The sequence below is a fragment of the Aquarana catesbeiana genome, linkage group LG02, assembly GCF_042186555.1.
Source record: "Aquarana catesbeiana isolate 2022-GZ linkage group LG02, ASM4218655v1, whole genome shotgun sequence".
NCBI lineage: Eukaryota > Metazoa > Chordata > Amphibia > Anura > Ranidae > Aquarana > Aquarana catesbeiana.
The window spans coordinates 177706660-177720179 of NC_133325.1; the positions used below are offsets into that span (position 1 = coordinate 177706660).

The 13520-nt window shown below is 44.5% G+C and overlaps 1 protein-coding gene across 1 annotated transcript in view; it reads left to right on the forward strand.

Annotated features, from left to right (window-relative positions):
* Window positions 1-13075, forward strand: part of PTGES3 (prostaglandin E synthase 3) — a 37743-nt gene extending 24668 nt beyond the window's left edge. Inside the window, exons 4-8 of the mRNA XM_073613914.1 lie at window positions 1853-1951; window positions 2064-2153; window positions 2259-2321; window positions 4077-4101; window positions 12940-13075. Of these exons, the coding sequence (XP_073470015.1) occupies window positions 1853-1951; window positions 2064-2153; window positions 2259-2321; window positions 4077-4101; window positions 12940-12959 (297 nt within the window). The 3' untranslated portion in view covers window positions 12960-13075. The remainder of the gene's footprint in view (window positions 1-1852; window positions 1952-2063; window positions 2154-2258; window positions 2322-4076; window positions 4102-12939) is intronic.
* The last annotated feature ends 445 nt before the right edge of the window (window positions 13076-13520 follow it).

Below are 13520 nucleotides of genomic sequence, written 5' to 3' on the forward strand. Positions count from 1 at the left end.
AAGTGGTTAAAATTACAGGGAAGATGGTCAGTTTGCCTTTTAAGTAATTGAACTTTGCTATGGCACCGTAACCTGACCCAGTGGTAGCATTAAGATGACAGAGAAGGGAGAGGTCAAACAGCTTCACCTGAAAGTCCTAGCCCCTGCAAAAGCACTTCTTCAAACCTGACTGCAAGGAAAGGACAGTTTTTTGACATTGCTTAGTAATGACCCTGAGGGACCCCTTCAACGAGAGATTTCACACTATTTGCAAGAGTTTAGGAAGTCATTGATTGAGCCATAGGCCTCATTCACGTGGGGTTTAACTTGCTGCAGCAAGAATCCATTGTATTCCTAAATTCAAAGCGACGACATGCAATTATGACAATCACCCCTGGATACAAGCTGCTTGTGTCCAGGGGCCATCTGTTCCTAACCTCCTGGATATAACCACACATGGAGCAATTACTGTATTTATTGGTGTATAACACTCACTTTTTCACTATGAAAATCGGGTGCAAATAGCGTGTGCGTGTTATACGCCAATACTTCAATTTTAGCTGCCTCGGAGGGGACAGGGAGCGGGGCGGGATGAGCGCTCTCAGATTACATTCAGTAAGAATCTCCTGTTTACTTGGCGGCCTTTGTAATAGAAAGCCCCGTCTCCTGGGCGGCCATTGGACCACTGTTCTGTTCGATCAGGCTGCACTGATGGCAATGGTGAGGCTGCTGCACTGATGGCAATGGTGAGGCTGCTGCACTGATGGCAATGGTGAGGCTGCTGCACTGATGGCAATGGTGAGGCTGCTGCACTGATGGCAATGGTGAGGCTGCTGCACTGATGGCAATGGTCAGGCTGCAGATGGGCACTGACCCTTATTTTGCTTTAAAGTTCCTTATTTAAAATGTAGGTTTTTTTTCCTGAAACTTCCCTCTTAAAATAAATGTGCGTGTTATACGCCGATAAATACGGTACCTAACAGCTACTGTCATTCTGTCATTGCGTTATATAGGCTGAGTGGCCACAACTATGCATGCAGCTGCAGAAATATATGCCAGTCTTGCAGTAGCTGTAAGATAAATCTTGTGTGAATGAGGCCATATACCACCATCCATAAATTGAGAACCCCAACAGAATAGGAGCCCCACTGAGGCTAACTTAAAGGGACCTATGCATCATATTTGTTACTCGAGGATTTCATCTGCAAAGACCCCGGGGCATAATCCAGTGAATTGCAATCAAGTCACTAGTTCAGATATATGAATTACTTGCATATAAAAAAAGTTTAATATTTGCATATTGATGTGAAGAAATCTGCTGATACTGACCAACTTTTTACTTAAGTGATGTGCATGTTTAACAGCTCACACGTCAGTTACCCTAGCAAGCACATGCCCATATGTTTTCTCATTAGTGATTTGGACTATTTAAATAAAAATTAGCCCGGGAAAAGGCATGCAGAATGCCACTACTGACCTCTACTGAAAAGGCTAGATGCCTAAAGGGGAGATTTAATAAAACTAGTGCAGTATCTGGTGCAGCAGTGCATAGTAACCAATCAGCTTCTAACTTCTGCATGTTCAATTAAGCTTTGCCAATAAAACCTAGATACTGATTGATACTATGCACAACTTCACCAGATTAAATCCGCTAAATATCATGCTCACACTTGGCTTCCATGCTTAAGGTCACTGGCTCTGAATATTAATGCAGACTTTCCTGATCTGACCCCAAGCCCCCCCCTTACTGGTTCAATAAGGAAAGACCAAAGGGAAGAAGCCAGGCAGCTAGCATTTTAGAAGGTTGCCAGAAATTTCTCTACGATTTGATTATGTAGATGTTCTTTACAATTGTTTTGTTTTCTTTATATAGGAGTCCAAACATAAAAGAACAGATAGATCTGTCCTGTGTTGTTTACGAAAAGGAGAATCTGGCCAGTCGTGGCCTAGGTTGACAAAGGAGAAAGCAAAGGTAAATGATTATCTCTATCTTCTACATTTTGCTAGCTGCCTCCTGCTAAGCATGTGAAAGATTTGTTTAAATATTATTGTTTGTAATTTTAAAAGTATTTAACTTCTTTCAGCTCAATTGGCTTTGTGTGGATTTTAACAATTGGAAAGATTGGGAAGATGACTCCGATGAAGATCTGTCCAATTTTGACCGCTTTTCAGAGGTAAATATTCTGTCTTGCTTGGCAGAGTATTTTTCTGTAATCCGAAAATGTTTATGTAAGCTTTGTTCCCTGGATTCTGATTTTATTTTATTTTTATGACTACAGATGATGAACAACATGGGGGGAGATGAAGATGTAGACTTACCAGAAGTAGATGGTGCTGATGATGTACGTTTATAAGATTCTTTTTAAATTGCTTTGTGAAAGTTGTGTGATACATTTTCATCAGACCAAATTGTGAAAGTGTCACCCATGGTATGGTAATAACCACTTGCCGACCAGCCACAGTACATATACTGTGGCATTCACTAAGGATTCAAATGTACACAAGCCAGACTTAAAGCAGAGTTACATTTGGCACCTTTGGGGGGGGGGGGGGGGGGTACCTGTGTTTGACAAGAACACTTCCTGGAGACTGCACTGCCTCTCGGGAAGTCCGTGTCTCCTCTCCTTCCTCTGCCGCCGGGCCAGTGAGAGAGCGCTCTTAACGCATGCGCTATAGGGAACCGGCTGTGAAGCCTAAAGGCTTCACTGCCAGTTGCCCTTACGATGAATGGCGGCAGAAGCACCTCCGAAAATTGGGTGAGGTGCGGGCTCCCTGGACAGGTAAGTGTTCATATATTAAGTCAGCAGCTACAGTATTTGTAGCTGCTGACTTTTTAATTTTTTTTTTTTCCCCAGGCGGAACTCCCTCTTTTAGTCTTCTGTATTGAGATTTTTAACTCCTGCACAAAAAGTTCTATAATATCCTTCATGTCACTCAATTTCTTGTCTCGCAATTAGATGGCCTGAATTTGTCTAGCAAATAGATGGTCTGAAAGTAGTTTTCTTAATCTCTTGTAATCTTTGTTGTACACAAAACTAACTTAAAATGGGCTTTGTTATTAACTGTTCTCCTGGTTTTACTTCTAAACTGTTTCTGGCAAATAGTTTGTCGACAGATGGTTGTAGCTGGAGCAAACATGCTACCCAGCATACAGAAACAGCAACTCTGTCAGTCTCTGTACACCAACTTAGAATTGGTCATAATTACCTCCAGAACTACCTGAATCTGTCACATGTTTCGGTAAAGCTACTGAAACTGTTGGCAAAGCATTTTTTTAACCACTTCAGCCCCAGAAGGATTTACCCCCTTCCTGGCCAGAGCACTTTTTGCAATACATTATTACGTCGCTTTAACTGACAACTGTGCGGTCGTGTGTTGCACCCAAACAATTTACGTCCTTTTTTTCACACAAATAGAGCTTTCTTTTGGTATTTGATCACCTCTGCCGTTTTTTATTTTTTGCGCTTAAACAAAAAAAAGAGCGACAATTTTGAAAGGAAGCAACATTTTTTGCTATAATAAATATCCCCAAAAAATATATAAAAACAAATTTCTTTCCCAGTTTAGGCCGATATGTGATCTTGTACATATTTTTGGTAAAAAAAAAAGTTATAGCGTCTACAAAATGGGATAGATTTATGGCATTTTTAAAAAAAAAATTTCGTAATGGCGGCAATCTGTTTTTTATTGTGACTGCGGCATTATGGCGTACACATCAGACACTTTTGACACTATTTTGGGACCATTGTCATTTATACAGCGATCAGTGCTATAAAAATGCACTGATTACTGTATAAATGACACCGGCAGGGAAGGGGTTAAACACTGGGGGGCGATCAAGGGGTGAAGTGTCATAAGGAGTGATTCTAACTGTGGCGGGGATTGCCTCAATAGAACATGAGCGAGATCACTGCTACCGATGAGGGAGCAGTGGATCTGTCATGTTATTCATGGCTAAGTAATTACACCCTATGCTGACAAGGGTCACTTTATTGCTGTCATAAACAGTAACAGCTCTGAAAGGCCGTTATCAAAACATTGTATAAGACCTTGTATGATTTGCAAATTTAACAAGGCTTTTTTTTTTTTTTTCTCAGGATTCACCAGACAGTGATGATGAAAGTAAGTGAATGTTGCGTATCTTTTTTTTTTTTTTTTTTTTGAAGAAGAATGCTTTACAAACATCAGTTAGTAATTGGCTTGTAAGAGATACTCCAGTAAAGAAAATCTTTTTCAAGTATTTGTTTATATTAGTCACTCTACTCATAATATATATACAATCTTGTGAAAAAGCACAGCCTATGGAAATTGTTCACAGGCACACAGATCTTTTTTTCAGACAGTGCCTAATGAAATTGATCTACTTGAACAAATTACATGGTTTGTTTATCTCGTCTAAACAAAAATGCAGATTTGTCACATGAAAAAAGTACACCCCCACATTTACCACCACTTTAAATCCATAAGTTTGGAATCCAGTGTTTCAGATTAGGTGCCAGTGACTGGAATATCCTTAGGGAGTATATAGGTGGGAATTGTCTTATTTTTAAATTTCAGATATCTAGAGGTCTAGTCTTTTTGCTATTGATGTGGGTTTCATGTCAAGTTCAAAAGTGCTCTCTAAGCCCTTCCAGAAGGTTGTGAGTGCCTATGTGTCAGCGTGGCAAGGAATGTAAAGCTCTCTAAATTATTTTGAGTCCTTTCACTGTAAGGAAATCAATCTACTTCACGTTCAAGAGACTGCTAATTTGTCCTGGACTTGCTAGGCTAGCAAATTCAGCCCAAGTGCCAACTGATGCTAAAAGAAGCTTCGAGGTTTTCATTGCCAAGAACTGCAGGTAACTCAACAGTTGGTGTCAAATGTATGCATCTATAGTTGTGCTAATAAGTTTACATACCCTGGCAGAATTTGATTTCTTGGCCATTTTTCAGAGAATATGAATAACAAAAACTTTTCTTTCATTCATGGTTACTGTTTGGCTGAAGCCATTTATTATCAATTATTAGTTTACTCTTTTTAAATCATAATAGCAACAAACTACCCAAATGACCCTGATCAAAAGTTTACATACCCTGGTGATTTTCGCATGATAACGTTGACACAAAGAAGTTTGAATGTCTATTAAAGGTAACCATCCTCGCCTGTAATCTGTATGCTTGTAATTAGTGTGTGTGTGTAAAAGGTCAATGAGTTTCTGGACTCCTGACAGACCCTTGCATCTTTCATCCAGTGCTGCACTGACGTTTTGGATTCTGAGTCATGGGGAAAGCAAAAGAATTGTCAGAGGTTCTGCGGGAAAAGGTATTTGAACTGTATAAAACAGGAAAGGGATATAAAAAGATATCCAAGGAATTGAGAATGTCAATCAGCAGTGTTCAAACTCTAATCAAGAAGTGGAAAATGAGGGGTTCTGTTGAAACCAAACCACGGTCAGGTAGACTAACTAGAATTTCAGCTACAATTGCCAGGAAATTGATGCAAAGAAAAACCCACAAATAACTTCAGGTGAAATACAAGACTCTCTGAAAATGTGGTCTGGCTGTTTCAAGATGCACAATAAGGAGGCACTTGAAGATGGGCTGCATGGTTGAGTCGCAAGAAGAAAGCCATTACTATGCAAATGCCACAAAGTATCCTGCTTATAATACGCCAAACAGCAGAGACAAGCCTCAAACCTTCTGGCACAAAGTCATTTTGAGTGCTGAGACCAAAATTGAGCTTTTTGGTCACAACCGTAAATGCTACATTTGGAGAGGAGTCAACAAGGCCTATGATAAAAGGTACACCATTCCTACTGTGAAACAGAGGTGGATCGCTGATGTTTTGGGGATTTGTGAGTTACAAAGGCATGGGAAATTTGGTCAAAATTGATGGCAAGATGAATGCAGTATGTTATTTAAAAATACTGGAGGAACATTTGCATTCATCAGCCAGGAAGCTGCGCATGGGACGTACTTGGACATTCCAACATGACAATGATCCAAAACACAAGGCCAAGTCGACCTGTCATTGGCTTCAGCAGAATAAAGTGAAGGTCCTGGAGTGGCCATCTCCATCTCCTGACCTCAATATCATTGAGCCACTTAGGGGAGATCTCAAACGTGCAGTTAATGCAAGACAGCCCAAGAATTTATAGGAACTGCAGGCTTTTTACCAAGAGGAATGGGGCAGCTTTACCATCTGAGAAGATAAAGAGCCCCATCCACAAATACCACAACAGACTTCAAGCTGTCATTGATGTTAAAGGGGGCAATAGACGGTATTAAGAACTGGGGTATGTAAACTTTTTTGATCAGGGTCATTTGGCTAGTTTCTGTTGTCATTATGATTTTAAAAGTGTAAACACAGTTGATGATGGCTTCAGCAAAACCCTAACCTTGATTAAAAAATGTTTGTGTTCATATTCTCTGAAAAATGGCCAAGAAATCATATTTCTCTTTCATTCATTGACGGACGCAGCACTTAGTCTTGACCTTAGGGTTATATCGCCACCTTTAGGAGTAGGACTAGGCAGAACATAAAAAAAAACCCAGCACCGCCCAGGGGAGGTCCTTTTTGGCAGTAACCCCCCACTCTGCTCCCAGCAGCTCAGTTTTTTTTCTGCTTAGTATAAAGGGACCTGGCTCCCTGCTGGGTTTCTGTGGTTCCTTGGATTTTGTTTATTTTCTTTTCCTTTTTTTTTTTTTTTTTTTTTTTTTTTTTTTTTTTTTTTTCTTTTACCTGTGATCTGCAATCAACAGCCAGGCTGGATAATATAGATCCTGGTAGTCTCCCCAGCCTGGCCATCAAGCGTGCACAGACCTTAGCTCTGCGCTGGTTCGGCCACGACAGGCCCCATTCTGGACCAGGGCAGCCAGCGAGGTACAGTCTCGCAGGCGCACATATGACCGGACTACTGCTGTCTGGCTCAGTGTCGCCATGGCCGCCGGCCACTTTGTCGAGGCGCGGTCCAGGCATGGTGAAGCAGCTGGGCACTCCCTGGGGGGGTCTATTCGGGGTACCAGGCTCTTCCATTCTCGCCTCTTTTCCCTCCCCTTCTTCCCAGGGGTGTGCACCTACCTGGCCTAGGTGGGGCTTCTCCAGGTGGGCTCTGGGCATCCTGGTATATGGGGTAGCTGGCTTTCCATCCACGTGCAGAGCCGCCATTGCAGGGGGGATGATCCCCGCGGGAACACCATTTTCTTTGTGTTTGCAGACACTTGTGTCTGAAGCGTCGGCGGCCATTTTCCTGTAGCCGCGGTGGAGGATTCTGTTGGGCCTCTAGTGCTGGGTGGCAGTTGAAGCCGAGAAGGGCGCGAGAGACACAGATCTCCTCGTGGCTGGCGTTGCTGCAGCGGGACGGACGGCACAGCTCAGCTCTTTCCTCAGGATGGTGAGTCCTTCTGGGGGGCGGGCCCAATCTGTGGCAGCAAGGAGGGTAGTTTTTTCTTCTCTGCCTTAAAAGTACCGGGTGGTGATAGGCGAGCGTGGGGCAGATATGGCATCTGAAGCTAGTGCCTCTCCCCCAGACGCACCTGTGATGGCAGCTGGTTCCTCGGGGTCAGCGGTCCTGGAATCATTTTTTTCCAGGGTGGCGTGCGGGCGTAAGGGGGGTAAAAAGCACATCAGGGCTCTGATTCAGACTCGGGCCCCTGTGTGGACGGTTCGGAGGAGGTGAGCCCTGACCTCTCGGATAGTGAGGAAGAATCCTCTGCGTCAGTTATGGCGCAGGAGAAGGCGCTAGTGGGGGCACTTATCACGGCGCTGCGGGATACTTGGAGGATACGGCTGGGACATCTGTAGAGGTGTCAGTTCCCTTTTGAAGCTCGTCCGTACCGTTAAGGTGTTTCCTTACCTGGCTTATTTTGATAAGTTTATTTACAAGGATTGGGAACGCCCGCAGCATTCTTTTTCAGTTCCTAGGCATTTTGCGATGCGTTACCCCTTTGAGGAAAGTTTCTTGAAGAAATGGACATCTCCTCCGGTCGTTGACCCTCCGGTGTCCAGGTTAAATAAGGCCACCATGATTCCAGTCGTTGGGTCCCCTTCTTTCAAGGATCCTGCTGACAGAAGGGCCGAGGCGGTTGCTCGGTCTATGTTTACAGTGGTGGGGTCTGCGCTGCTTTCGGTGTTAGCTCTGGTGTCAGACACTTATGGAATGGGCCGTTATTACACCGCGAGTTAGGGAATGAGCAAGTCTCCCCAGTATGTGGAACTGGCAGACCAGTTGGTGCATGGGCTTAAGTATGTCTGTGATGCGGCTCTAGATACGGCCCCGTTGCTTTCAAGGGTCTCGGCGTCGGCTGTAGTTCTGCACCATTCTCTTTCATGCTTCCAACAAAATTTGGCAATGGCATTAAATAAAATCAATAGAACTATGTATATAAAAAAGGAAAAAAAAAAATAAGAGTTCATTCTAAAAATACAAACACCATTTATGTTAAATAAAGAATAAAAAAAAAAAAATTAATTGGGCTCAAGTGTTGGTCGGCGGACCAGACATCTAAGAAAGCCTTGGCGGAGTTACTCTTCCAGGGGGGAGGCTGTTTGGCGCCTCTTTGGATGACATTATTAAGGACATCAATGGGGGAAGAGTACCTCTCTCCCACAGTACAGGAAGGGTAAGAAGCCCCGGCGTAAGCAGGTTCCCTCCTTTTTCGTGCAAGCTTTTTTTTTTTTTTTTCGTCCGCCCATTTCGGCGGGTAAGCGTTCCCAGTCCAACAAGGTTCCCGCTGGTGGACAAAGACGCCCTTGGCATTGCAAACCAAACAAGCCTGCGGACAAGTCCACGGCCGCATGAAGGGTCACCTTTGGGAGTTTTGCAGACTTCGCTTCTTTCCGACCAGTGGATCTGCGAACTGGTTTTGTCAGGATACAAGATGGTTTCTTTCTTGTCCGCCAGACAGGTTTTTACACTCCAGTCTTCATCTTCTCACATCTCATCGGGAGGCCTTGTTGGGAGCGGTGCAGGACTTGCTACTGCAGGGGGTAGTTCCTGTACCAGCCTCCGCAAGATTTCAGGGATTCTACTCCAATCTGTTAGTAGTTCCGACGAAAGAGGGTGAGGGTACGGAGGTTCAGGATGGAATCTGTCCGTTCCGTGGTGGCGGCGCTACATCAGGGGGATTTCCTGGCCTCCTTGGACATCAAGGATGCATACTTGCATGTCCCCATATGTGTCAGGCACCAGAGGTTCATGCGTCTCGCAGTCGGGGACGCGCACTATCAATTTGTGGCGCTTCCTTTTGGCCTGGCGTCAGCGCCGAGGGTCTTCACCAAGGTTCTGGCTCTGGTCCTGGCGTTGCTGAGACAGCGAGGGATCGCGATCGTGGGTTACCTGGACAATCTCCTGAGAGCAGCCTCAGCATTGAGAGATGTGGCGATCACCATGCCCAACACCGGAATACTTGGGGTTGATTCTGGACTCTTCGCTCCGCAGTGCGGTTACTGATGTCCCGCAAGTGGTCGTCGCTACGTTTTTCATGCGAGTTCTGGGCCTCATGGTGGCCACTTTCGAGGTGGTTCTGTATGCTCACTTTCACACTCGGGTCTTGCAGAGGGAGATCTTGTCTAGCCAAGGCTTCGCTTCTTTAGTGGCCAAGGTCCCCGGTTCTTTGGTCCGGGAAGTCGTTTCTTCCTCTCCATTGGACGGTGATCACAATAGATGCCAGCCTAACTGGCTGGGGAGGGATTTTGGGTCTTCATTCGGCCCATGGCCGATGGACGCCGGAAGAATCTCTCCTGTCGATCAACGTTCTGGAGCTGCCGGCGATCAGGCTGTGCCTCTCCACCTGGTCGCAGCGGCTGCGTGGTCGCAGCGGCTAAAGGGTCGCCCGGTCAGGATCCAGTTGGACAATGCCACGACGGTGGCTTACGTCAATCATCGGGGGACAAGGAGCTCAGCAGCAGCGCTGGAGGTCTCTCACATTCTGCAGTGGGCAGAGCGTCACGTGCCAGCTCTGTCAGCCGTTTACATTCCGGGCGTAGAAAACTGGCTGGCGGATTATCTCAGCCGACAGTTGCTGGACCAGGGGGAGAGTGGTCCTTGCATCCGGAAGTGTTTCGTCTCATTTGCTGGCGATGGGGCACACCGGACGTGGATCTCTTGGCCTCTCTCGTCTCAATTGGAAGGTGCAGAGATTTATGGCCAGGACAAGGGATCCTTAGGCAGACGTGTCAGACCATGGGGGCATTATCAACTCCTTTATGCCTTTCCCTCTCTCAGAATTCTTCCTCATCTGCTGCAATGGATAGAGGCCGCGGGGATTCCGTTAATTCTAGTCGCTCCAGACTGGCCTCGGCGTCCTTGGTACGCCGTCATAGTACGGATGGTGGCAGACATCCCCTGTCGGCTGCCGGTTCCAGGGTCCAATATTCCACCCCACTTTACCGGCTCTGGCTTTAACGGCATGGCCGTTGAAAGCCAGGTGCTGAGGGACCGAGGGTTGCCGACTTTGGTGATTGTGTTAAGGGAGTGCAAGTCCACGTCCCGGAAGATTTATCGCACCTGGATGGCCTACATCATCTTGTGTGAGGCTATGGGGTGGCATCCGCGATCCTATTCTGTTTCTAGGATCCTGCTGTTTTTGCAGCAGGGAGTTGATCAGAAGCTCACTTTGAGCACCATCAAGGGACAGATATCGGCTCTAGCTATCTTTTTTTTTTTTAAAGCGGCCATTAGCGACTCGCTCATTGGTGCGCACGTTTATTCAGGGCGTTCGGCATGTCTGGTGCTCCAGAAAGCACCGTTCGAGAACATTAGGAAGATTCCCTTACTTACGTTCTCTCAGAAAGTTGTCTTTCTAGTGGCTATTACGTTCGCGGGTTTCTGAGCTGGCGGCCTTGTCCTGCAAGTCTCCCTATTTTAATGCGTCCGCAGCCCTCATTTCTTCCTAAGGTGGTATCTGCCTTTCATCTGAGGACATTGTGCCTCCGTCCTTGTACCCTCGACCGTTTCATCCCAAGGAGATCGCCTTGCATTCTTTGAATGTGGTGCTGGCTCTCAGGGTGTATCTGTCTGTTATGGCTCCATTTCGTAGGTCGGATTCACTATTTGTCTCTGTTGCAGGGCCAAATAAGGGCCTGGCGGTTTCGCCGGCCACTATTTCTCATTTGATCAGACAGATTGTGGTCCAGGCTTATGCCATAAGGGGGTGGGTGCCTCCTTTTCCTGTCACGGCACATTCTATCAGGGCGGTGGGTGCTTCCTGGGACTTCCAGCATCAACCGTCCGTTTTACAAGTGTGTGTGTGTGTGTGTGGCGGCTACCTGGTCGTCCACACTTTCACCAAGTTCTACAAGGTGGATGTGGGCACATCTTCGGATGCGTGTTTCGGAAGTGGCTGTCTGAGGTTGCTGCTCCTATTATGGGGAGCTCTTTTGTTGGTGGAGTTTGTGGGTTTTTTTTGTGTTCCCACCCCTCGTCATGGCACTGCTTTGGGACATCCCTTAGGTCAAGACTAAGACTGCTGTGTCCACCAATGAACGAAAGAGAAAATGGGATTTTTTTTTATTTTCTACTTACCGTAACTTCCCTTTCTCTGACGTTCATTGACACAGCATCCACCCCTCCTATTTGTTTGTACTGCTTTATGACAAACTGAGCTGCTGGGAGCAGAGTGGGGGGTTACTGCCAGGAAGGACCACCCCTGGGCGGTGCTGGGTTTTGTTTTTGATGTTCTGCCTAGTCCTACTCCTAAAGGTGGCGATATAACCCTAAGGTCAAGCCTAAGAGTGCTGTGTCCGTCAATGAACTTCAGAGAAAGGGATTTTTCGGTAATAAGAAAATAATAAAAATCCCATTCTTCCAGGTATGTAAACCTGTGAGCACAACTGTATATCCGGAACGAGAATGCACCAATTTAACCTGCATAAGAAATGTGCCAGAAAGAGCCTTTGCTGTCCAAGAAGATTGGAGCAAGAATATTGTTTTGCTATGGAACATATAGGCGAAGACCAGGCAGAATAATGTGCTGCAGACCAATGAATCGGAGATAGTTGTCTAACCACAGTAATTGAAGACCTGTTTGGTGCAAGCCAAAGAAAGCATTGCAGGAAAAGAACCTTACACCAACAGTGAGGCATGGTGGTTTAAATGTTATGGTTTAAGTTTGGTTTGCTTCTTCAGAGCCTGGGCAGATATGGTCCTTGAGTTGTTTATGAATTCTGCATCCTACCAAGTGTATTTGGTCAGAATGTGAGGTCATCTGTCCAGTAGAAGATTATCTATCAATGAGATAATCGATGTGAACTAGCAATTCCACTAAGAATCGATTAAAAAAAAAAAAAAAGACATAAAGGGGGTACAAACTAGCCTAGTCAAAGCACTGGTTTGATTTCAAATGAAGGTTGGGGGGTTGAAACATTTCATGCTAAGGGGACCCACAAACATGTAGCCGAAGGTAATTTGCAAAGAGTCAATGTCAGACTGGTGGGGAATTTGTGCAAAGTGAAGAAAAAAAAAATATTTTTGCTCAATGGGACAATGCTGGCTTCTGAGGCCAAATGTATACTTTTTTTTTTTCCCCACATCACACAATTAAATCTGTAGATGTTTTGGCTGAGTAAATGATTGAAAGGCATGTTTTTTTCTGGTTTTGCCTTTTCTGTAGGCCCTGTTTGAGTGAAAATCTAAAGTTTGCCTGTGCAAATAAAAATAAGCCAGTTTCTATGGGGTCTACATACTTTAACAAGACTGTAAATGATTTCTGCGTAGAACATTTTTCTCAGTGTAGTTTGAACTCTACCTGCATTAATCTGAAATGTGACCACATTTTCTAACTGTCTTGCATTCGTTTATGATTTTGAGAAAAATAAAAATATATATATATAGATATAGATATCTATAGATATAGATCTATAGATATAGATATCTATAGATATAGATCTATAGATATAGATGTATGTGTATATATATGTTTTTTGTTTCTTTTTTTTATAATGTGTGTATGTTTTGTCTAATGTGTTCTTTTTCTTTATAGAAATGCCCGACCTCGAATAAAGGGACATCCTGTGCTTTTGGGAAAGGGGTGGGAGAATGGGAGGAAAGAATATTTCGAAACACTCTGCAACAGTTGCTGATACCCAAGTTGTAAATAAAGTTACTGAGTACTTCCAGTCAGCCTTGTTTGTCTCACCAAATGGCGCTTATCAGGGTTAGAGATTATGATTGTACAGGACATCCTTCAATCTTTTCCTGCTACAGAGCTGCTATGTAAAATCATCTTGACCACCGTGCATGTGTTTGTAGGTGTTCTAGGCCTTGAGCATCTTTTTTGAAATATGTTTTTAACATTGAAATTGTTTTGCACAGCAATTTGAATATTACATGACATGACATTACAAAAAGAACAATCGCAACATGCTTTTAGGTACCAAGGAACCTTCTTCTGAAACTTGTAACTTTCGGGAACATGGTGAATCCCAGTTCCCTTTCCATTTTGTCATTATTGGTTGAAAAAAAGCTGTGCTTTTGACAAGATGTGATGGAAGCTTTACCAGATTTGACAAACTGGTAGAAAGTGAACTAGTAAATCTAAATACTATTGTGCCAGAACATTTT